General features: G+C 38.1%; 1 protein-coding gene and 1 long non-coding RNA gene across 3 annotated transcripts in view; both read right to left on the bottom strand.

Moving 5' to 3' along the window:
- Nucleotides 1-12,368, bottom strand: part of LOC125112379 (uncharacterized) — a 97,696-nt gene extending 85,328 nt beyond the window's left edge. Inside the window, exon 1 of the long non-coding RNA XR_007131136.1 lies at nucleotides 12,130-12,368. This is a non-coding gene — a long non-coding RNA (uncharacterized LOC125112379). The remainder of the gene's footprint in view (nucleotides 1-12,129) is intronic.
- Nucleotides 12,369-20,455: 8,087 nt separating this feature from the next.
- The window catches only part of CNTN3 (contactin 3), a 362,517-nt gene continuing 358,391 nt past the window's right edge, over nucleotides 20,456-24,581 (bottom strand). For both annotated transcript variants that reach the window (XM_047779257.1, XM_047779251.1), the window contains 2 exons: nucleotides 23,318-23,486; nucleotides 20,456-21,086 (listed from right to left, as the gene is read on the bottom strand). In XM_047779257.1, coding sequence (XP_047635213.1) covers nucleotides 20,986-21,086; nucleotides 23,318-23,486 — 270 coding nt within the window. In that variant the 3' untranslated portion in view covers nucleotides 20,456-20,985. The remainder of the gene's footprint in view (nucleotides 21,087-23,317; nucleotides 23,487-24,581) is intronic.

Below are 24,581 nucleotides of genomic sequence, written 5' to 3' on the forward strand. Positions count from 1 at the left end.
AGTGCCACTGCTTGGCAGATGGTTTCAACTTATCCATTCTCATAATAGGCAAGTTTATTCTTTTCAGGAAAACTATCTAAATATGGTTTCCAATAATTCTTAGGGATAAAATTAGTGTCTAGATGAGATGGCTATAAAATGTTCAGCATGTCTATGCAATATGTTTGACAGTCAATTGTCTTGCAAACCAAGTGACAGTTTTAAACTGCCCAGTCAAATTTAAAGCATCTTTTCAAATTAGCATTGCTGGAAGTATAAATACATTATTGCAACCACAAATACTTCAAAAAGCCACAACCATTCCTGAAATATTTATTTTTATTTAAGATTTTTTAGTTTATTTCCTTTCTTACCCATTATTCAAATATATTTATCTTCTTTGATATTTGTATAACCCTAATTATTACACACTCCTGTACTTTAATACTTTACTTAAAAATGGCTCAGGATTAAGATGGCAGAGTAGAAGGACTGGAGCTCACCTTCTTTCATAAAAGCAACAAAATTACAACAAGCTGCTGAACAACTTTCAACCAAATAGACTGCAAACTATCAAAAAAGATATCCTACTCCAGAAGACAAAGAGGAGGTGACATCAAATTGAGGTGGCCATTTTGAAAAAATCTTGCCCCACCCATCAGTGCTCAGAAGATACAGGCCAAACAATAATCCAAGTGGGGTCACAGCCCCACCCATCAGCAAACAAGCTGCCTAAAGATCCCCCAGGCACACAGCAACCTCTAATGTCATCCAGAGACAAAGCCCCACCCACCAGAAAGATAAGAATCAGCTCCACACACTAGTGGGCAGGTACCAGTCCCTCATATCAGGAAGCCCACAGCAAGACCCCCCATACCAACTTCAGTCACAAGCAGGTGGACATCAGAAGCAAGAGGATACAAATCTATTTTCTGAAAAAAGGAGACCACACCAAAAATCTATACAAAATGAAAAGGCAGAAAATTATGACTCAGAGAAGGGAGCAAGAAAAAACCCCAGAAAAACAGATAAGTGATCTGGAGATTATCAATCTCAATGAAAAAGACTTTACACTGATGATAATGAAGATGATTCAAGACACTGAAAATAAATTGGAGGCAAAGATTGATAAATTACAAGAAATACTGAGCAAAGAAATACAAAATTTAAGGATTAAGCAAGCAGAGATGCAAAATACAATAACTGAAATTTAAAAAATCATTAGAAACCACCACCAGCAGAATACAGGAGGAAGAAGAACAAATAAGCAAGGTGGAGGACAGACTAGTGGAAATTAATGATGTGGAACAGAAAAGAGAAAACAGATTTAAAATAAACAAAGACAGTCTAAGAGAAATCTGGGACAATGTTAAACACGCCAACATCTGTATTATAGGGGTGCAAGAAGGAGAAGAGAGAGAGAAAGGGCCAAAAAAAAAATATTCGAAGATATAATAGCTGAAAGCTTTCCTAACATGGGAAAGGAATCACTCACTCAAATCCAGGAAGCAAAATGAGTGCCATATAAAATTAAACCAAGGGGGAACACCCTGAGATACCTATTAATTTAACTGACCAAAATTAAAGACAAAGAGAAAATACTGAAAGCATTTAGGGAAAAGAAACAAATAACATACAAGGGAACCCCGATAAGGTTACTGGCAGATTTTTCAGCAGAAACTTTGCAGGCCAGAAGGTAGTGGCACAATATACTTAAAGTGATGAAAGGAAAAAAACTTCAACCAAGATTACTCTATCAGTAAGGCTCTCATTCAGATTTGAAGGAGAAATCAAAAGTTTTACAGACAAGCAAAATCTAAGAGAATTCAGCACCACTAAACCAGCTTTACAACAAATACTAAAGCAACTTCTCTAAGAGGAAAAGAAAAGGCCACAACTAGAAACAAAAATGTTACAAATGACTCTCCAGTAAAGCCATACACATAGTAAAGACAGGAGATGACCCACATGCGGATATGCTACCAAAATCAGAAATCATGAGAAGAGGAGGGTACAAATTCAGGACACTGGAGCATCTTTTACAATTAAGAGACCAACAACTTAAAACAATATTGTATGTATATATAGACTCCTATATCAAAACTTCAATGTAACTGCAAACCAAAAATCTACAATAGATACATACGCAAATAAGAAAAAGCAACTCAAATACAACACTAAAGATAGCCATCAAACCACAAAAGAAGAGAACAAGAGAAGAAGGGAAGAAAAAACACTAACAAAAACAATCCAGGAGTTCCCATCATGGTACATTAGAAATGAATCTAACTAGGAACCATGAGGGTGGGGGTCCTTTCCCTGGGCCTGCTCAGTGGGTTAAGGATCTGGCATTGCCATGAGCTGTGGTATAGGTTGCAGATGCGGCTCAGACCTGAAGTTGCTGTGGTGCAGTCTGACAGCTGTAGCTCCAATCCAACCCCTAGCCTGGGAACCTCCATATGATATGGGTATGGCCCTAAAAAGCAAAAAAAAAAAAAAAAAGAAAGAAAGAAAAAAATCCAAAACAGTTTATAAAATGGCAATGAGAACATACATATCAATAACTATCTTAAATGTTCATGGACTAAATGCCCCAACCAAAAGACATAGCCTGGCTGAATGGATACAAAAACAAAACCCATATATATGCTGTCTTTAAGAGATCCACTTCACTTCTAGGGACACATACAAATTGAAAGTGAGAAGATGGAAGAAAATATACCATGCAAATGAAAATCAAAAGTAAGCTGGAGTAGCAATATTCATATCAGACAAAACAGACCTTAAAGAATATTGTAAGCAACAAAGGACATTATGTAATGATCAAAGGATCAATCCAAGAAGAAGATATAACGCTTGTAAATATATACGCACCCAACATAGGATCACCTCAGTATATAAGGCAACTGCTAACAACCTTAAAAGGAGAAATTGACAATAACACAATAATAGTAGGGGACTTTAACACCCCTCTTACAGCAATGGACAGATCATCCATACAGAAAATCAACAAGGAAACACAGGTCCTAAATGAAGCATTAGATCAGATGGATTTAAAAGATATTTATAGGATATTCCATCCAAAAGGAGCAGAAAACACATTTTTCTCATGTGCACATGGATCATTCTCTAGGATTGATCACATTCTGTGCTACATATCAAGTCTCAGTAACTTTAAGAAAATTGAAATCACATCAAGCATCCTTTCTGACCACAACACTATATGACTGGAAATCAACGACAAGAAAAATACTGCAAAAAACACAAACATGTGGAGACTAAACGACATGCTATTAAACAACCAATGGATCACTGAAGAAATCAAAGAGGAGATTAAAAAAATTTCTAAGAAGGAAATGACAACAAAGACACAACACTGCAAAACCTATAGGATGTGGCAAAAGCAGTTCTAAGAGGGAAGTTTATACAAATACAAGCCTACCACAGGAAATGATAAAAATCCCAAATAAACAACCTAACTTTACATGTAAAGCAACTAGAGAGAGAACAACGGACAAGACCTAAAGTTAGCAGAATGAAAGAAATCATAAAGATCAGAGCAGAAATGAAACAAATGGAGAAAACCATAGAAAAGATCAATGAAACTAAAAGCTTGTTCTTTGAAAAGATCAACAAAATTGAGAAAACTCTTAGCCAGACTTATCAAGAAAAAAAGATAAATCATTACAAATAGAAATGAAAAAAGAACAATGGATATCACAGAAATACAAAGGATCATAAGAGACTACTGCATGCAACTATATGCTAAAAAAATGGACAACTTAGAAGAAATGGACAAATTCTTAGAAAAGAGCAATCTTCCAAGACTAAACCAAGATGAAATAGAAGAGATGAACAGACTAGTCACAAGTCCTGAAATTGAAAGTGTGATTAAAAAACTGCCAATAAACAAAAGTCCAGGATCAGATGGCTTCACAGGCAAATTCTATCAAACATTTAGAGAAGAACTACATCTATCGGTCTGCAACTATTCAAAAAAATAGCAGAGGAAGGAACACTCCATAACTCATTCTATGAGGCCACCATCACCTGATACCAAAACCAGACAATGCCACAAAAAAGAAAATTACAGGCCAATATCACTGATGAACATAGATGCAAAAATCCTCAACAAAATACTAGCAAACCAAATCCATTAAAAGGCTTGTACGTCATGATGAAGTGGGATTTATCCCAGGGATACAATTCTTCAACATCTGTAAATCACAAGTTCCCATCATGGCTCAGTGGTAGACAAACCTGACTAATATCCATGAGGATATGGGTTTGACCCCTGGCCTTTCTCGGTGAGTTAAGGATCCGGCATTGCTGTGAGCTGTGGTGTAGGTCACAGATACGGCTTGGATCCTGTGGTTTCTGTGGCTGTGGGGAGGGCCGGCAGCTACAGCTCCGATTAGACCCCTAGCCTGGGAACCTTCATATGCCGCGGGAGCAGCCCTAGAAAAGGCAAAAAGACAATAAGTAAGTAAGTAAGTAAATAAATAAATAAAGGGACATATTGAGCTTCTTTGCAGAACAGATACTGACTCATAGAATTGAAAAAATTATGGTTTCTAAAGGAGACAGTTTGGGGGTGGGGAGATGGACTGTGGGTTTGGGATGGAAATGTTATACAATTGGGTTGTGATGATTGTTGTACAACTATAACTGTAATAAAATTCATTGAGTTACTTGAATTTCATTATTATCTCTGTTCAGTTTTCAATATTCTCTTCTCTTTTTCAGTTATGCTGGTTTTTTTTTTTTTGTCTTTTTGCTATTTCTTTGGGCCGCTCCCGCGGCATATGGAGGTTCCCAGGCTAGGGGTCGAATCGGAGCTGGAGCCACTGGCCTACCCAGAGCCACAGCAACGCAGGATCCGAGCCGCATCTGCAACCTACACCACAGCTCATGGCAACGCCGGATCGTTAACCCACTGAGCAAGGGTAGGGACCGAACCCGCAACCTCATGGTTCCTAGTCGGATTCGTTAACCACTGCGCCACGACGGGAACTCCAGTTATGCTGGTTTTATGTTATTCCAGATTTTTGGAGCTTAAACTTCTAAAAGTTAAAGTATAAATATAAAGACTATCTATTATATTATGTGCACTTGATATAGTTATACATTATATTAAATTACTATTATATAATATGTAATATATAATTTATATAATACAGTGTATATTATATAATATATAATTAGTTTTAAAGTTAAATATAAAAATATATTATATAATGTACACATGGTATACATATACCATATATACATAATGATATAAAATATATATATTCTTTAGAAAAAAGAAAAGTAAAACAGAAAGATATATATACAACACTGAGATTTTGCATTACACAGCTTTTCCTTAGGCTCTATCTAGTAACATTAGTTTGATTTCAGGGCCTCCTCCCAAGCAGGCATTTCAGAAAACCCTTTGACCACTTCTGATTAGTCACCTAATCTCTCTTTAAGGAACTCTGCCATTCACCCCCACCTTGCCTACATATGCAAATTTGGCCTGTGCTTTATTTAACTGGATTCTGAGCCATCATTTGTACCTCCCAGGTATAACCACTTTCAGTGCGCCTCTTTCTTATTTGTAAGAAAAAGGCTTCGATCTCCTAGACCCTCCCTGAGCTCCAAAGGTCAGGGTCCAGCAGTTGCTAACCAGGGAAGGAAGAGGATGCAGAGACAAATGAGGAGCAATTAAGAAAGAATACTGTGTGGAGTTCCTGCTGTGGCACAGTGGGTTAAGAAGCAGAAGCTTGGGTTCAGTCTTTGGCCCAGGAACTTCCATAGGTTGTAGGTGCAGCCATTAAAAGAAAAAAGAAAAAAAACTAGTGTAGCTTGGGGCAGAATCCTGGTTCCTCTTCAAGGAATAGAGAGAATAGCATTTTCCAGTTCTTCTGAGCTACTAAGGCCCCCACCCAGGTGGAGCATGGCAACTTCAGGCTGAGCAAGAGATTCCTGGAGCACCGCCTCATTACCTCACCACCAACCAATCAGAAGCTCTGCACCCCTCACAGCAAATTTTTCCTATAAAAACTTCTTTCCCCAAATTATTGAGGAGCTAGGGCTTTCTTAGCACAAGCCACCTGTTACGTTCACTTTGCTTGGCAGTAAACCTTTCTCTGTTCAGAACTCTGATGGTTAGTTTGTTTGGCCTCACTGTGTGTCAGACATAGCAACATATGTTCTGTAACACTGTTTCATTTGACTCCAAGAGTGATTTAAGATTAGAAAAGGAAAACTTTCTGTTTATATTTTCAGGCATTTGTCTGTCTAAACCAATGAGGAAAACCTGTATTTTCAATCTTAGCTGAGCCCACCTTGCTGGCTCTAAGGACTGGGAAGGACAAAGTATTTTCTCTCCTAAGGTTCTTGTATAGATTAACATCCTTGCACCCACTGCGATGCCTGTGCGCCCATAATAGAAAATGTGATCTAGCCACCCCTGAAAAGACTGTGCTATGGTAACCAAATCTGAAACAAATCTGAGATGAGACCTGAGGACAACACAATCCACATTTTAAGAGTGTGGAGCTCAACCACCACATGAAATTTGCAAAGCAGAATGGGGCAAAACAAGACTTTATAATTAAAACTTCTGACTCCTGCTAAAGAAGCATAAGAAGTTTAAGGGTCAGAAAAAAAGAGAAAGATTTCTTAAAAAATAACTAGTTTTATTGAAGCACAGTTGACCTACAGCCTGATCTAAGTTTGGGGTGTACAATATAGTAATTCAATATTTTTATAGAGTATACGATATACAAATGTATAAGATTTTTGAAGAGGATTTGGGTTTTACCATCACAGTGTTTTATTCCACTGAACTGGGAAGAAAATGGTTTCTTCCTCTTTATCTAAGTTTAAAAGAGGGGCTTCAAGGAGACCATTTTATGTATCACCCATATTTTGAGGACAAACTAGATTGGTATGTTTGTAACCATGCAGGACCCCCCACAGACTCCTCCCCCTAAATCGTCTGCCTGCTTTCTGTTTGTAGAAAAGCTGTAGTTTCCCAGGCTTATCCTGAGTCAGAAAAACCTGGCTCAAGAAATAATGATTGAAAGGCTATGAATACATGTAGAGGCAAAAATAGCCAATGAGCCAGGAAAAGTAGTAAGAATTTAAATAGCATATCAGCATATGGTAGTCACAGAATCTTTAGTTCCTCCCTGAAGTACAGAGATAACAGTATCTGATGCACATTACTGATTTATTTTACAGATACTAAAACTGCCACCAAACAAAACTACTTGATGACCATGGAAACATAGTCGCCAGATGCAGTGGAGCCTGAGGATTGATAGTGTTAACCCCTGTGAAACCACCCTTTTACCTCACCATCAACTAATCATAGAATTGTGCACCAGTTGATCACACACCCTGTGACTCCTCTCCCTCAACTTGCCTTTAAAAATGCTTCCCTGAAACCCACTGAGGAGCACCAGTTTCCAGGGCATGAGCTGCCTGGGCTCCTTGTAGGGTGCCTACAGTAAACAGTGTACTTGCCTTCACCACAACCAGATATTTTTTTTGCTGCATGTTGGTGAGCGGACCAAGTTTGATTCAGTAACATGTTTCCCTCACAGAACTATGTCAAGGACAAATTGTCTAGCCATTCTGAGTTGGAGTTGCATAAAAGACTTTGCCGCTACCTTGGCATAGTTCATAAATTTGAAGTTTGTGGGGACAATGAGTGCTTCAGTGTTCACATTTACTTGAATAATACACACACCATGTGAGAGGGAACTTTTTTCGCCACTGCCACCTGAGGAGCCAACTAAGCTTAGCAAAAATTAGCTTTGAACAGATCCATAAGGTTTAACATGAGGACAAGTATGGACCAGTAAATTTCCTTAGTCAAAGTAGTTAGTAAGAATTCCTGAGGATGGGGAGGTGGACGGGCATAATGCCTCCAAAGAACCCAGGAAAGGGACCTCAGTAAACTCTCCTTGGACTTTGGGATTCTCTTGAGTGTGGTGCCTCTGAGGACAGTCATTTCTTACATGGCAATTTAAAGGTCCAAGAAGTCATGTGGAAGGTGCCAGTCCTTCTATAGGACAGGCCCAGAGCTGGCCTAGTATCATGTCCATCACATTCCACTGATTAAAGCAGCTGTTGGCCCATTCAGATGCGAGAGGAAGGGAAACAGACTCCATCTCATGATTGGGTGTGTCAGAAGTTTGTGGTCATCTTGGAGTTCCCCTTGTGGCTCAGTGGTAACAAATCTGACTAGTATCCATGAGGAAGTGGTTCCATTCCTGGCCTCACTTAGTGGGTTAAAGGATCTGGCAGTGCCGTAAGTTGTGCTGTAGGTCGCATGCGCAGCTCGGATCCTGCGTTGCTATGGCTGTTGCTGTGGCATTGGCCAGCAGCTGCAGCTTCAATTCAACCCCTAGCCTGGGAACTGCCAAATGCCACGGGTGCGGCCCTAAAGAAAAGAAGGAAGGAAGGAAGGAGGGAGGAAAGAAAGAGAAATTTGCAACCAGCTTTAGTCCGCTCCCTTTCGAAAACCAAGGAAATAGATACACCGAGTCTCTTCCCACTTCCTTAGGTTTTTCTCTTATCAAAGGCCATGGTTAATGAGAAGGCAAAGAAACGGAAGTTTCAGATGAAGAAAACAGAGGCACTATGTCCAGTTCTCCCACTGAGACTGCTAAACCGCAGCAGATGTGATTTTGTATTGTTTTATTTGTATTAATTTCGGCAGAAGAGGTTAATTATCAAACATTAAAAACATGTACACACACAAACATGAAAATGATCTGACATGTTATTGGACTTACCCTAAATTATATCCAAGAGTAGAGAAATAGTGGCACCATAAGATACATTCAACAGGGTAATGCACCTGTCAGAATGGCTGTAGTCAAAAGTTAAAGAGATAATAAATGTTGGTGAGGATCTGCAGAAAAGTGAACCTCTGTGCACTGTTGATGGGTTTGTAAACTGGTACAGCTACTATGAAAAATAGTAGAGAGCTTCCTCAAGAAATTAGAATTAGACATAACATACGATGTGGCAATTTAAATTCTGGGAATTATCTTCAGGAAACCAAAGCACTATGTTGAAGAGATGTTCACAGCAGCATTATTTACAATAGGCAAGGTATGGAAACAACCTAAGGGTCCATCAAGAGATGACTGAATAAAGATGATATATATATATAACATTACTGAGTCATAACAAATGAGGAAATCTTGCCATCTGCAACAACAGGGATTGGATTTTGAGGGCATTATCCTATATGAAATAAGTCCGAGAAAGACACGTGCTTTATGATCTCATGTATAGAACCGAAGGGGAAAAAAATAAACAAAGAGACCAGATTTTTGGTTACCAGAGGCAAAAGAGGAGGGAAGAGAGATTGAATGAAGGTGGTAAAAAGGTACAAACTTCAGTTAGGATAATGAGCATTAGGGATGTAACGTACATCGTAGTGTCTACAGTTAACACTGCCATATGATATGTATGCAAGGTGTAAAGAGAAAATCCTAGGAGTTCTCATCATAGGAAAAAATTGTCTTTTTGGTTTTGTATATCTATATGAGATGATGAAGGTTAACTTGTGGTAATCATTTCATATTTGTAAGTCAAATTGTTTTGCTGTACACCTTAAATTGACACAGTGCTATATGTCAATTACAGCTCACTAAAACTGGGAAAAACATAAATAATTAAAAAGTGGTAAGACAAAAACAGAATGCTTTATAATTATATCCCATGAGGCTTGCTTATTTTCCATAACTTTACTACAGAAATTTTACTACTTTGTTTTTTATATATACCTGAGCAATTAATAAAGTATGCAGTACATTATTTTAATTGAGGTGAATTTTTTAACAGAAATAGCACTGGCTAAGGCTAAATATACACCTAATTCCAGAAAGGCCATGTCATTCCAGAAGTAACTGCTATTACTGATTTCATCCATTTTCTTCCAGACCTATGCTTTTATAAATAAATGTATACCCATGCTTTTGTAAATAAATGTTCAGCTCTATATAAACATTTAACATTTGACTGATGAGTATGGAGATCTATTGGTCTTGCAGCTGCCCAAGAGAAGATTCCTTCTAAATAAGTTCTCTTGCTTATTAAACTGCTATCTAGCAATCTGGATTAGTCTGCCTTTTCCTCAGTTGCTCCTGTCTTCCACCTGTTTCTGATTACACATAGGAACTCCTGAGGATGTTTGGAAGCAACAGCTTGTCTTGCCTATATCTTTACTTGCAGATTTCTTAAAAGCACCACATGCTAATCCACAGCATCTATTTATCATATCGTATTTAATCACTTTCCTTCTGGGGGATATTTAAATTTTTCTTAATTTTTTTTCTTCCACAGACAACAATGAATATCCTTCTTACACTACTAAGGAAGTATTCTGATGTAAATCTCAGTTTATAAATTCCTAAGTCTAATAGGCAGTGTTTTAATTAGATTCATTCTTTCAAAGACCTTAATCATGATGTCTGATTTGACTTTACGCATTATTTGTCTTATTAAGAAATGTTTTTGTCCTGTCTTGGATATTTTTCACTAGTTTGTACTTTAGAACATGGGATAGCAAATCAGCTTGTTCGTTTTAATCAGCTCATTAGACAATGATCTATAGATTCCTTGCCTTATCCCGAGAGAGATTTTTTGGGGGCTTTTTGTTTGTTTTTCAGCATATGGAGTTCCAGGGCCAGGGATCAGATCTGAGCTACCCCACAGCTGTAGGCTTTTCGGATCCTTTAACCCACTGTGCCCAGCCAGTGATCTAACCTGTGTCTTGGTGCTGCAGAGAAGCTGCCAATCCTGTTGCACCACAGCAGGAACTCCATAGCCTAAGGGACTTTGATTCAAGACAGCTGAGAAGAAGCCTGATTCTGATGCTGAAGCTCTCTAATACGGAAAAAAAGACCTGAAAACAAACTCCTCCTTCTTAAAATTTTCTTAGAGATCATTCTGAGAATAGTTACTTCCATGTATACTCCATGCTCTGCCATGGCACCAGTATCTAGGTAATAACTTCTGATGTCTTAATACAGAAAATTGTGGGACAGGAGGGTACTTTTAAATACTCTGTGACATCAAGATGATCCAGACATTAAAAACAGCTGGGCACAGGGTCTAACTCAGCTGAGGAAACAGGAGATTTTCAAGAGCCAAGAATCAGGAGTAGATGCTGGTGGGGAGGCCCTCGAAGACGTTCAATCCCAAGTTTAGTGGCTGAAAAGCTTCCTGGGATTTTCCAGCAGTGGGGAAAGTGACCTGAAGTTTGTCCATGAAAAAAAAAAAAAATTATCCCGATCACTATGTTTAATTAGGATGCCTAAAAATCCACGATGTCATGATTAAACTCCGTTTTCACTTTAGAGCCTTATTCACATTCTCTAAAACATCTCATAAATAAGAACGAGGCTGAAGACATTCCAGGATGTCATGCATGTTTTACTCAGAAAACTGTGAAGGTATCTAAGAGTCAAGTTTATGTTTTCTCTGTATGGAAAGGTTTTAAAATAACTAAAACACTGAGATCAGAATGTTCTCTTAGAAATGAGGGAGAAAATTGTCAATATTTTTGATGCAATTTTTTCCCCTTAAAATACCATTTACTTTCAAGGAAAATTAATTGGAATTGAACAGCAGTGGATGCAGGGCCTTAATGTTACTTATGCATGGCCATTTGGGGAAATTGTTCTGAGCCAGTCAAAGAAAGAAGACTTTCCCCTTTTCATCTCCATTTTGTCTTTTTGCCTTTTCTAGGGCCGCTCCTGTGGCATATGGAGGTTCCCAGGCTAGGGATCGAATCGGAGCTGTACCCGCCAGCCTACGCCAGAGCCACAGCAATGCCAGATCCGAGCCGTGTCTGTGACCTACACCACAGCTCACAGCAACACCGGATCCTTAACCCACTGAGCAAGGCCAGGGATCGAACCTGCAACCTCATGGTTCCTAGTTGGATTCGTTAACCACTGAGCCATGATGGGAACTCCTCATCTCCATTTTGAATCTGAGAAAAAGCTGTATGAAAGGAGTAATAGGGTGTTTTTTCTATCAGTTTTTACTTTGAGTAGCCAGCCAGTCTATAAGTGGGACCAATGAAAATGATAAACTCTGGAAGACAACTTCATGTACTAAGAAATTAGCACTAACCTTCTCCTGCAATATTTGGGACGGGAGAGAAGCAGAAATTGGCTCTCAGTTCAGAATGTTGAGGGCTTCCTTCCTCAGGAAGAGCTAGAAGCACATTCTACGTGTTATTCCATGTAATTATCACAAGAGGCACCTCCCACCTCCTTTTTACAGGTGAGGAAAGGAGTTTAGAGATGCAACCACTTTGTTTGAAAGCCCCAAGCAAGCGAAAAGCAGATTCAGGCATTACAATCTTTCCGATTGCAAAGCACATCATCACCTTTCACAATTGCCAAACCCTCCTCTCCCATCCCTTCTAAGACACACCTACTGAAGCGGCTGGCTCAGCTCACAACTCTGCATCTTTTTTTTCCCACCAGTGTGTTGCTCAGATCTGGAAGCTCGTCCCACAGACACTCTGCAGCCAGTGCTTTCCAGTGGCCCAGCAGCCTTCTAAGTCTCCTTTTCTCTCCTGAGTGGCTGGGGCTCATCAACCTTCAGACACCTATAGCCACTAGCTGCCTTTTGAACAGGGACAGGGCTGTTAGCAGAATGCCCTCCTCAGGGCTTCACAAGTCTCTGGGTAGAAGCATGGGTTCATGTCACTTTAAAGAAAATTCTCTTTGAAGGTATTGAATGACCTTTCAGGAAAAGGTGAATGTCCATGAAACTAAGTGAAAAGTTTGCAATTCCTCTTAGATTGGAAAATATGCCTAGCACTTACTCTCCCCTTTGCCTTTCTTTAGACTCAAGTTTTGACCTACATCTATTGTGATATCTATTGTTTTCTCTCTTCAAGGTCATTTCATTAACTCCCCTGAGCTAAGACAGAAGGCAACTAGAACTTTTTCCTCTCATTCTGCATTTCTTAGCATCTTCTTTTACTGAAGAGGGGAAACCCAAGAAGAGAGTGGCTTTCCTTCCTACAAAAAGGGCCTAGTCAGGGGCTGCAAATTAAGACACACGTGATTAATTTCTGAGGTGAGAAGGCTCTTCTTCACATGGTAGCACTAACCAAAGAACTCTGGCACTTCTGGTTGTGGCAGGACTTGGTCTGTCACTTGCGGGAAGTGGTCCTGGCAGTGAGGGGTGACCTGCTCTAGGTAAGAACACTAAACTAAGCACTGTTCTCAACATGGGGCAGTTCTTGGACACTGAACATGATTTCCTTTTACTCAACACATTCCTCTGTGCCAAGGCTCTCTAGAATTTCTCAGCCCCTCGTGTTCTTCAGACTAACATCTAGAACCTTCTCTGTAGCTTAGATCAGCTTTACCAGGTCAAGGAACTTGGTTTCAACTAAATTACTGTAATTTGTAAAGGACAAGTATGAAGTAAAAAATGAGCCTCATTTACTTAAGGCAGAAGCAGTGAAGATTTTAGTCCGAGATGTAAGATCTTTCTGCATAACATCCTCTGAATAGTATTACTAGCTTTCATTGTGGCAACGTCTGAGCTATTTTCCATTTGGATCTTGCTTTGAGAGAATAAGGACTGCCACCAGCAGAGGCTGAGTGCCTTATGTGTGCCCCGTGTTGTGCTATAAGATCTATAAACATTACCTTAGTTCTTGCTACTTGAGCATATATTCTAAAATATCTTTCTCATCCTCAAATTACTCTCTAGTCTCTTCCTCTGCTTTATTACTTGCATGTAGGCTTCTTGAGAGGGTACATTTTTCTTCTATCTCTTGTCCCAAGACCAGTGTCTGAAATTCTGGATGAATCGATGAACTAACCCCTCCCCCCTTTTTTTGCCATGCTCATGGCATGTGGAATTTCCTGGGTCAGGGATCGAAGTCACACCACATGGCATGTAGAATTTCCTGGGTCAGGGACCCAAGCCGTCACAGTGACAGTGCTGGATCCTTAACCCACTGAGCCACAGGAGAACTCCTGAACTACCCTTTGAGGTAAATACTGTTATTATGGGTATTTGACAAGTAACCCTTGAAGAATAACTCAGCATTAAAAACCTAATAATTAAAAAAAAAGGAGTTCCCGTCGTGGTGCAGTGGTTAATGAATCCGACTAGGAACCATGAGGTTGCGGGTTCGGTCCCTGCCCTTGCTCAGTGGGTTAACGATCCGGTGTTGCCGTGAGCTGTGGTGTAGGTTGCAGACGCGGCTCGGATCCTGCGTTGCTGTGGCTCTGGAGTAGGCCGGTGGCTACAGCTCCGCTTCTACCCCTAGCCTGGGAACCTCCATATGCCGTGGGAGCGGCCCAAGAAATAGCAAAAAGACAAAAAAAAAAGGAAAAAAAACAATAATTATATTATTAAATTATTAGACTTTTGTTGTTGAGTACTCATTAACCAACTATGATAAAAGATTTCTGTGATTAGATTATGCCCTCCATCCCCCACTGGTGCCTTTTTAGAGATAAGCATTTTGTCTTACAAAGATTAACCTGCTTGTCCGAGGTCACACTGTTACTTAGGAACATGGCTAGGATTCCAACCCAGGTGTATGCCTGGAAACAAATGCTCTTAACCACGATGCGTTACAGCCTTCTTCCCAATTTGGCCAACCTTACTGGTTCAGATGATCTACTGCTTATCGTCATTTTAAACACAGTTTTAAATACCTCTTATTCTCCTAATCATCATATCTTAACATCTCCTGGGGCAGCAGAGGAGGAAAAATTAAGCAAGCAAAATAGCAGAAGATAAGACATAATAGTGACTAATTCACTGATTTCATTCAATAAGTAGGTATTGCACGGATAAATGAGAGACACAAATGAGTGTAGTTACTGTGCCACAGTTTATATCCCAATGAGCGTTTCTATACGTGATCTTGCACTTTTGCTTTGCAAGGGCAGCCATTTTTGCCTGGATGATTTAGAAAGGCCAGTTCACCAGTCATAGTGAATGGACCCTTTCTTCCTCATTAGCCAGTCTAGATACATACTTTACATTAGCACTGTCATTCGCATTCATCTGCCCCATTCTACTGTCTAATGACAAAATAATTCTGCTAATTTGCCATTCTTATTATTTGCCTCTTTTTTTTTTTTCCTGAGTTTTCCCAGGTAACATCCAATTATACAGGATCTAATTCTTTCTCTTCTCCACAGTATTAATGATCAAGGCAGAATCATCAGGCTCTAAGATAATTTCAGCAGGCAGAGTAAGAATAAAGAACAGGAATGAACGTTGACCAGTAATAGAAGCACCCTTTCTTACCAATTTAATTCTGTATCAGTGCATTTATTACATGTGTGAGGTCAAGAGGTAATTATCGCCTACATGTAAAGCAAGACATGGTAAATTAAGGCACGGGGTTCAAATAAAAACAACATCAGAAAAATGTAACGATTTAAACGAATCATATTCCTGTCTGTTTACATAGTTTCTTTCAAAGGAATGGTACAATTTACTACTTGCTAAATTTGTAATTGCTGCTGGGGTGATTTTCCCTCCAATATTTACTGAAGTGTATCCAAATGATAATGAATATTGGCACACTTTTCATTTTTTAAAAGGGTAAAATACTTCAGAAAAAAATGAACCCAATTAAGATTAATTTTAAATTTAAAAAGAGATGGCATTATAAGAACATGAAACGGCAGGGGTGATTTTAATTGCAACTAAGAACTTGTAACATTCTAATCATTTTTATTTAATTAAATTATATTTTTAGGTTTTCATTGAAAATGGTAACATTACTGAAAATCAGAAACTGTCAATTTTTTTAATGTACAGTGAAAATTAAACATACCCCCCAAATGTTTTTAAAACAGACAAATATTTTTATAATTTTTACTTAAAAAATTCTGAAGTGGGGTTACTTTTAGCTTTGAAAGCTTTCCATGTTAGGATTAGAGAATATCAAAATTTATAGTAGCCAAAAGAAGTCTTCCCAGGTGTTTGGTTCTCAGGTTTGAATTATGATCAATAATAAAGGCAGAACAAATTATATTACAGATTTTCATCAGAGATGCTTATTCAGAATCTGTGAATCTAGTAGATCTGATTTTGAGAGATATTAAAAAGCCTAATCATACCTCAGATTCAGGGGTTGTAGCCAGACTGCCTGGGTTAGAGTTCCTTTTAACTATGCCCTTGCTAGGATGACCTTTACAGTGTCTTCGTTTTTCTGAGCTTTGGTTGCCTCATGTATAGAATGGGTTTGATAACAGTACCTAACTAGGCGGATTGCTGTAAAAATTGATTTAGCAAAAGGAAAGTACTTAACTCAGAAGCTGGCACATGTAGGTGAAGATGTGTTTAACAGGATCAAGGTTACATTCCCATGGAAAAATAATCTGATACCAGAATCAAATATTCTCTCTTCTAGGAACTCCTGGAATCACATAACTTTCTTCTCAGTAGAAGAGGGAACTATATCCAATCTCTTAGGATAGAACATGATGGAAGATAGTATCAGAAAAAGAATGTGTGTGTGTGTGTGTGTGTGTGTACATATACATATGACTGGGTCACTATGCTGTACAGCAGAAATTGATACAATAGTGTAAATCAACTATACTCTAATAAAAATAAAATAAAATAATAAATAAAATTTTAAAATTATGAATGACATTTTAAAAAGAAAGAGCTCAAAAGAAAGCACTAAACATACTAAAACAAAGTCACCTTCAAAGGTTGTTTTTTTCTTTCAGTGTCATTTGCTGATGGGACGAATAATGCTAAGACATGGTTCTAAGCACTCACACACATCATCTTATTTAGTAACTCCCAGACCCTTTAAGAAGGTAGCACCACCAACCTCAATTTTCATAAAAGAAGAAACTTCAGCACAAAGGAGTTTAGTAGTCACTGAAGATCTGACAATGCTATGAGGATAATGACACCATGGTCCCATTGTGCAGACAGGGAGATGGGGGCTTATAGAAATCATGGAACTTGAGCAAGATCACATGGCTACTAATTGGTGATGGCCACCTTCAGATCAAGGTACTATGACTTTTTAGGGCTCCACTTGTATCATATAGAAGTTCCCAGGCTAGGAGTCAAAGTGGAGCTGCAGGAGTTCCCTGAGCAGCGGAAACAAATCTGACTAGGAACCATGAGGTTGCAGGTTTGATCCCTGGGCTTGCTCCTTGGGTTAAGGATGCAGCATTGCCATGAGCTGTGGTGTAGGTCGAAGACGAGGCTCGGATCCTGCATTGCTGTGGCTGTGGCATAGGCCAGCAGCTGTAGCTCCAATTCACAACCATAATATTTAACACTCTTTGCTAATTAAAAACTAATATTTTCCTAGCCTGGGACCCTCCATATCCTGTGGGTGCAGCCCTAAAATGACAAAAGACAAAAAAAAAAAAATTGGAGCTGCAGTCCCGGGCCTACACCACAGGCACAGCAACTCACGGTCCAAGCTACATCTGCAACCCACACCACAGCTCAGGGTAATGCCAGATATTTAACCCACTGAGTGGGGCCAGGGATTGAACTTGCATCCTCTGGATAACAGTTGGGTTCTTAACCTGCTGAGCCACAATGGGAATTCCAACACTGACCTCTGATTCTCCCTTTCAAATGCCCCTGGGAGAGGACATTGTGGCCCCCCCGTTTTGGTGGTATAATCTGCGTCTGCATATTCCCCAGGTCTCTGCCTCTCATTAGGGTGAACTAATGCACTAAGCATAACTAGACTTACATGTAAAGTCACAAACACACACACATGCACACACACTCTCATGCATGCTCTCACACCCTGGCACAACCCCTACACATACTCTCCCCAATTAATTCTCCTGCTTCTAAATATATCTTCGAATTTTCATGTAGAGAAAATGACTGAATTATTATTTTAGCTCTGATTTTCCTTTCACAACCATAACATTTAGCACTCTTTGCTAATTAAAAACTAATATTTTCCTAGTATGTGTTTGCGAACATTTAGAATCTATTATACCACAAAGATTGTTCAGAACCAAGTCTCTAATACTGACACCAAGGAGAAAGTCAAAAAAAGAGATGATAGGGTGATACTAATCTTAAGAAAAAGTGGGATTGGCAGCCATAACAAAGAACAAAATACTGCCATTATTAGCAACATGGATGGCCCCAGAAATTACCATATTAAGTGAAGTAAGTCAGAGAGAGAAAGACAAATATTGCATGAGATCACTAATATGTATAATCTAATAAAAAATAGTACAAAATAACTTATAAAACATAAACAGACAAAGATTTTGAAACCAAATTTATGGGTTACCAAAGGGGTAACAGGAAAGGGGAGGGATAAATTAGGGGGTTGGGATTAACATACACACACTACTATATAAATAGATAGGTAACAAGGACCTACTCTATACTACAGGGAAATCTACTCAAAACCATGTAATAACCTATATGGGAAGAGAATCTAAAAAGGAATGGATACATGTATATGCATAACAAATTTACTTTGCTGTACGCCTGAAACTAACACAACATTGTAAGTCAACTATACTCCAATAATTTTTTTAAGTGGCACATCAACCAAATAAAGTCAGAAGAAACCAGATACCATAATTCTCTAAAGTGAATTTTCTGCTTTCCTTTACTCCCCCATCCCCAGAGCTAAAATACCTTGAATAGATGGGCATTGTCTCAAAGTGCTGATTCTACTCAGTCAATAGGGTCTAAAAAAAAAGGTTAAAAGATGGAAACATTAAAAGTAGGCTGAAAAACACAAAAAATGATAACATTACTATTACGGTGAATATAAAACAACTAATAATGCGTAGGCATTCGATTTTATAAATTTTATTAGAATAATAAAAAATAATACATACAGATAACCATAGGATACACACACAGGAATTTAAAGATAAACTTTATACTTTTCAGTATGAAAAAAGTGCTTATCTCATAGAGATATATTTTTAGAAATGCCATGAAACAATAAAACAATCATCTTGAAAGTGAAAAGTACAGGAACATATTATAGGAATGACCAAATAATAAAAAGGTACAACTCCATTACATGTAGCATAAAATACAGGTATTGGAGAAAGTGTTTCCTCAATTTTTGACCCAAAATAACAATGGTCATATGAAATCTACCTGTCATTCAGATTTGTTCTAGATATATACAGTATTTACAGACCTTGCAGAGAAAGTTATAAGTATTTCTCTCCTTTGTGTATAATGATGTTATGTTATCTTAATGTAATATTTAAATGTAAAGTAACACTTCATCGTAATATCAGAATTTTGCTAATATGTATTCTCTGTTGATATCTGTTGGTTTCAAATTTAGGTATCTTTGCAAAGAAGAACAAGTTCCTGCAAAATGTGAAATTGGTAGGAAAGAGGTAAAAAATTTGATTTTGCAATGTCTAACCCTCAATCTGCTGATTTTCATATATTCTTTACATATTGCTATGAAGTCATGTCTTCGACAATCCTTTGAACACCAATGACTGAGAGAGACTGAGTTGTACATATCAAAGTCGGCAGTGCTGCCATGGTCCTATTACGAATATAACTCAGGAACTAAAAAGCCTGCCAGACTCACTCTGATAAGAAGGCTGGATTTCATTAAAAAACCATCTCCACCATCCCCAAAAAGAGAGGGTCCCTTAATGGAATCGGAAATTGGAAATGAAGGACCATGTGAGTTTTGTTTAATATTTGGGTTAAGATTCAGGTCATTCCTTATTTTCTCCATCATGTTTTAATAAAACCTGAAAGCTTATTCACAGGTGTGAAGGAAAACGATTGCTTTTTATTTTATTTCACTTTTTAAAACTTTGGAGAAAGGATAAAATGTGATCATTTCAATTGTATAGTATCATTAAATAAAAAAGAAAGCATTACCTAGAATGGGAGGCAAACTTTAAAAAATGTGGCTGATTCTCATGACTTTAACATGATTAAATAAATTCATACTAATATTTTGCACAGACCTAGTGTATTAGGGGTAAAAAAAAACACTATCACATTTCCTTCTTTATCTTTCAGCAAGTAATTCATGGGACAGAGGGAGATAAGATGAATATTATTGTCTCCATATTTTATGGATGAGTAACTGAGAAGCAGAGTGAGCCAAGTGATTTGTAGAGTCTCCCAACCATTCAGCAAGATACCTGAACAAAAACAGTGCTCTCCCAAAGCCTAGGGTACATCTCCCAATAACATTCTTTTGAATTACATGCACCTTCTTCTAAATAGGGTAATTTTATTTTATTTTTTTTGGTCTTTTTAGGATTGTACCCATGGCATACGAAGTTCTCAGGTTAGGGGTTGAATTGGAGCTGCAGCTGTGGCCTACACAACAGCCACAGCAATGAGGGATCTGAGCCATGTCTGTGACCTACACCACAGCTTATGGCAATGCCAGATCTTTAACCCACAGAGTGAGGCCAGGGATTGAACCTACATCCTCATGGATACATACTAGTCAGGTCTGTTACTGCTGAACCATGATGGGAACTCCCAAACAGGGTAATTTTTAATGAACTTTTCACCTTTGCATATTTCAAACGAGCATTTTAAAATAATACAAATTATGTCTTCCAAACAATGCTGTTAAAATGGGAACAGATCATCTGAATTAAATGATTTTTCTACATAAAAAAACACAACAAAAGTATGTGTCTGGGTATGTCCACATTGGAGCACGTGAGTGAGTCTTTTTCCACAGGCAGTGCTTAAACTCATAGCTTAAGGATGCCTCCATCAAAAATCTTAAGTATGTAATATGTAAATTCCTTTGGTTTATCAAGTAAATATTAAGGCATTTCAGATTTCCCTCAAAGGATTTACTGTTTTTTTTTTATTATATTCATATTTTACTTATGTAGAAAGTTAAAAATACAGACTTGGAAAAAAACATGCATAACCATTGCATTTCATGAAAGCACTTTTTTTTTTTGTAACCAATTAACTTTCCTGTCAAGAAAAAGAAAAAAAAAGGGAATATCACCACAGGGCGTTCACAATAAAGAAGAGTACTAAGGAGATAGAGCTTGATACAGGGTGGACAATGCAGATGGCTGAAGTGCAACCTCTTGCATCCATATCTGTCAAAGATGATAAATAACTTGTTAATAAGAACTGTACCAATTTAAATAACCAAGACAAAACCGAGGCCTCTCCTATCATAATCAAACCTAACCTACTACCAAAAGTTATCATTAGCCCTCATTGTCTCTATCAATGTAGCCAGCGTTATTTGCCAAGCGGATATGTAAACACCCTGATGTACTTAAATTTTCTTAAACAATTCTGGGCTTTGTTCATTGAGTATTATTTCACTTTAATTGAAATTGGAAAAACAACTTCATCATTTTGAAAACAATTAGACGCCATTACAGACAATTTTGAGATAATTCAATGATTTAATTAAAGAAAGCGTTGTTGGAGAAGGGTTGAGAAAATCTGTGTTGGTTTCTCTTTTGTGCATTTCTCAGAATTATTATGCAGAATATAAAACATCATCTTAAAAAAGCAATCAATAAAAGCTCTGTTTTCTTAGAGATGGCCTTGTCTGCACCAAGCTATGCAAGCTCCGCAAAACAGCAGATGTCAGAGGAAAAGGCTATTCATGACTCAGCAGCCCTCAAATGCTAAAATCCTGTCTGTTCCTGTAAAAGCATAGAACCTATTTCTTTTAGCAGTTCCACTTTGGCCATATTGTAATGTTAGCTCTGTACCTTGAGCTATCCTAGGAACAAGATGGAACATCTTTATTAAAAAACCTAAATAATAATAATAACGTTTAAATGAATCCCTGGTTTTGCTTTATTGAAATGCACACAGTTTTTAAAACTGTCCATAGTCTGAAATGGTTTTCACAGATTTTTATGTTGTAGAAGTCGGTTCTGAGATAAATATTTCCCATTTTATCCATCTACTTACTTGTTTGTTTGGGTAGATGTTGCAGTCTATAATTCCAAGAAAAGATAAAATTCTTTCAAGTTTCCACATCTCCCTTTCTCTTTGTTTACTAATGACATCCCTCATTTTGTTTTCCAAGATTACAGATAAAGGTGTTAATCTTGAACATCCAAGATTATAGGTTAGGGAGGGATGGACTGGGGCTTTGGGACTGATACATGCACACTGAAGTATGTGGAGTGACTGGCCAACAGGGACTTGCTGTGTACAACAGGGAACTCTACCGAATATTCTGTGATCATTTATGTGGAATAAGAATCTGAAAGAGAATGAATGTGTATATGTATAACTATATCACTTTGTTGTACAGCAGAAATGATCACAACCTTGTGAATCAACTTTACCTCATAAAACTTAAAAAAAAAAGATTATAGATTAGGTCAAATTCAATGATTGGACATAGAACAAAGTAATTTAGGTTACTAAGAACCAGATACCAGAGTATGAAGGGAAGATGGTTTCCACGGTACTTACATTGAGGCCCCAAAACTCCAGACTTCATATTTAAAAGAAAATATAAAATTCTTCTACCACTGTCACTGTTAAAATAGGTATGAAAGTGGGGTTCCCTGGTGGTGGAGTGAGTTAAAGATCTGGCATTGTCACTGCTGTGGCTTAGGTCACTGCTGTGGTGCAGATTTGATCCCTGGCCTGGGAACTTGCACATGCCACAAGTGCGGCCAAAATCATTTTAAAAATAAAATAACAAAATCAATATCCTTCTTTAAAAAAAGTACGAAAATCTGTTTCCCTTAATTCTAAAAGTGTAATTTCTATATCAAAAGAAGCTTCATTTGGATTTTGAAAGGAAAAGAAAATATAAACCTCCTTTGAAATAAAAAACTAAGGTTTTTTTTTTTTTTTTTTTAAAGTGTCCTTTGGTTTGGCCAAGTAGGTTATGACCTTAACAATACTAAATTTTCTCCTTGGTAAAGACTTGGTAAGATTCACCTATGATTTCTAGAAGGCAAACAACTGGAATATTAAAGATCTTAAAAGTAGTTGGTGGGTCCAACAGTACCTTTCAGGAATGTGTAAGGAATTCTGTTTTTATGGCAATCCAAAGGCATATTTATGTGCAGCTCAGAATGAGGGAAAAAAATAAAATGAATAAAGTCTGCTAGTTATTTCTCAACGTCTTTTCTGTCATTATGCTCTTATCATTCTCTTTATTTTGCACATCTTGTGAGGAATTTCTTCTGCTTCTCATCCCCAAATTCTAAAAGCTTCTCAGGATTCAGATGAAAGATACAGTGGGGCAAAGAGTGGAGAGGGGGGCAGTGAATGGCTCCCTCTTGGAGGCTCATAACATTGATGCTGGGAATTAAGAAGATGTTGATTTTGACCAACTTACTGGTTATTCTTGGAATCCTGATCTGTTCGCTACTGGTTCCATCCCCACCATCCGTTGTGGCCTTAACTTCAATAATGTAGTCCTCTTTAATGGGCAGCAAAAGTTCAGCTGAAGTTTTGTTTGTGTTCAGCACTTGCACGTTATTTTGACTGCTAGTCCTATAGAAAACCTAAAATCCATGAACAAAGATGTTATTTTTTTTATATTGCCTGCTTTGATTTTTTTCATCAAATTTATTACTCTGATGTTACTTGATTTAGATTGTTTGTTTTTCTATACCTACTGGAGTTTAGGCTGCCTTCATAGCTCTGACATAGCTCTTGAACTAGCGATCAGTGAATAGTGTAATCATCAGTTTCTCAAAATCGAGGAGGTGGGGAAGAGTGAATTTCTTCCATGAAGAGTTCGGCTGGCTGGGTATTTGTAAGGCTACAGAAATGGGGCAAGGTCGTACTGTATTGATTTTGAACACCAGACCAAGGAATCAGAGCCACTACTATTAGCTGTTTTTAAGTAGTACATGGGTGAGCATCAGAAATGGGAAAATAACACAGTGAACAATCTCCAATGGAGTTCCCATCGTGGCACAGCAGAAACGAATCCAACTAGGAACCATAAGGTTTCAGGTTCGATCCCTGGCCTCGCTCAGTGGGTAAAGAATCCAGCATTGCCATGAGCTGTGGTGTAGGCTGCAGACACGGTTCGAATCTGATGTTGCTGCACCTGTGGCATAGGCTGGGAGCTACAGGTCCGATTGGACCCTTAGACCAGGAATCTCCATATGCCATGGGTGTGGCCCTAAACAGCAAAAAAAAAAAAAAAAAAAAAAAAAATCTACAAACATTTGGTCTAGAATCCCAACATGATCAGAATTTCACCTAAATTTATATTTAAAAAATCATGGAGTTCTCATTGTGGCTCAGTGGTAACGAACCCGACTAGTAACCACGAGGATGCGGGTTTGATCTCTAGCCTCTCAGTGGGTTAAGGATCTGGAGTTGCCGTGCAGTCACAGATATGGCTTGGATTTGGCTTTGCTGTGGCTGTGATGCAGGCTGGCAGGTGGGAACTTCCATACGCCATGGGTGAGGCCTTAAAAATACATTGGAAAAAAAAAAAGAAATCAGACATTTTCACAAAAAGTAAGTTTCTATAAACAGCCTGATATTTGTATGTCAAAAGGAGTTTATAGAAATCACACCATCAACATTTAGAAAAATTGTTCACATCTAGCTTCCCTTGAAAAGCACTGCCAGAAGTGGGA

The sequence above is a fragment of the Phacochoerus africanus genome, chromosome 1 (assembly GCF_016906955.1).
Source record: "Phacochoerus africanus isolate WHEZ1 chromosome 1, ROS_Pafr_v1, whole genome shotgun sequence".
Classification (NCBI taxonomy): Eukaryota; Metazoa; Chordata; class Mammalia; order Artiodactyla; family Suidae; genus Phacochoerus; species Phacochoerus africanus.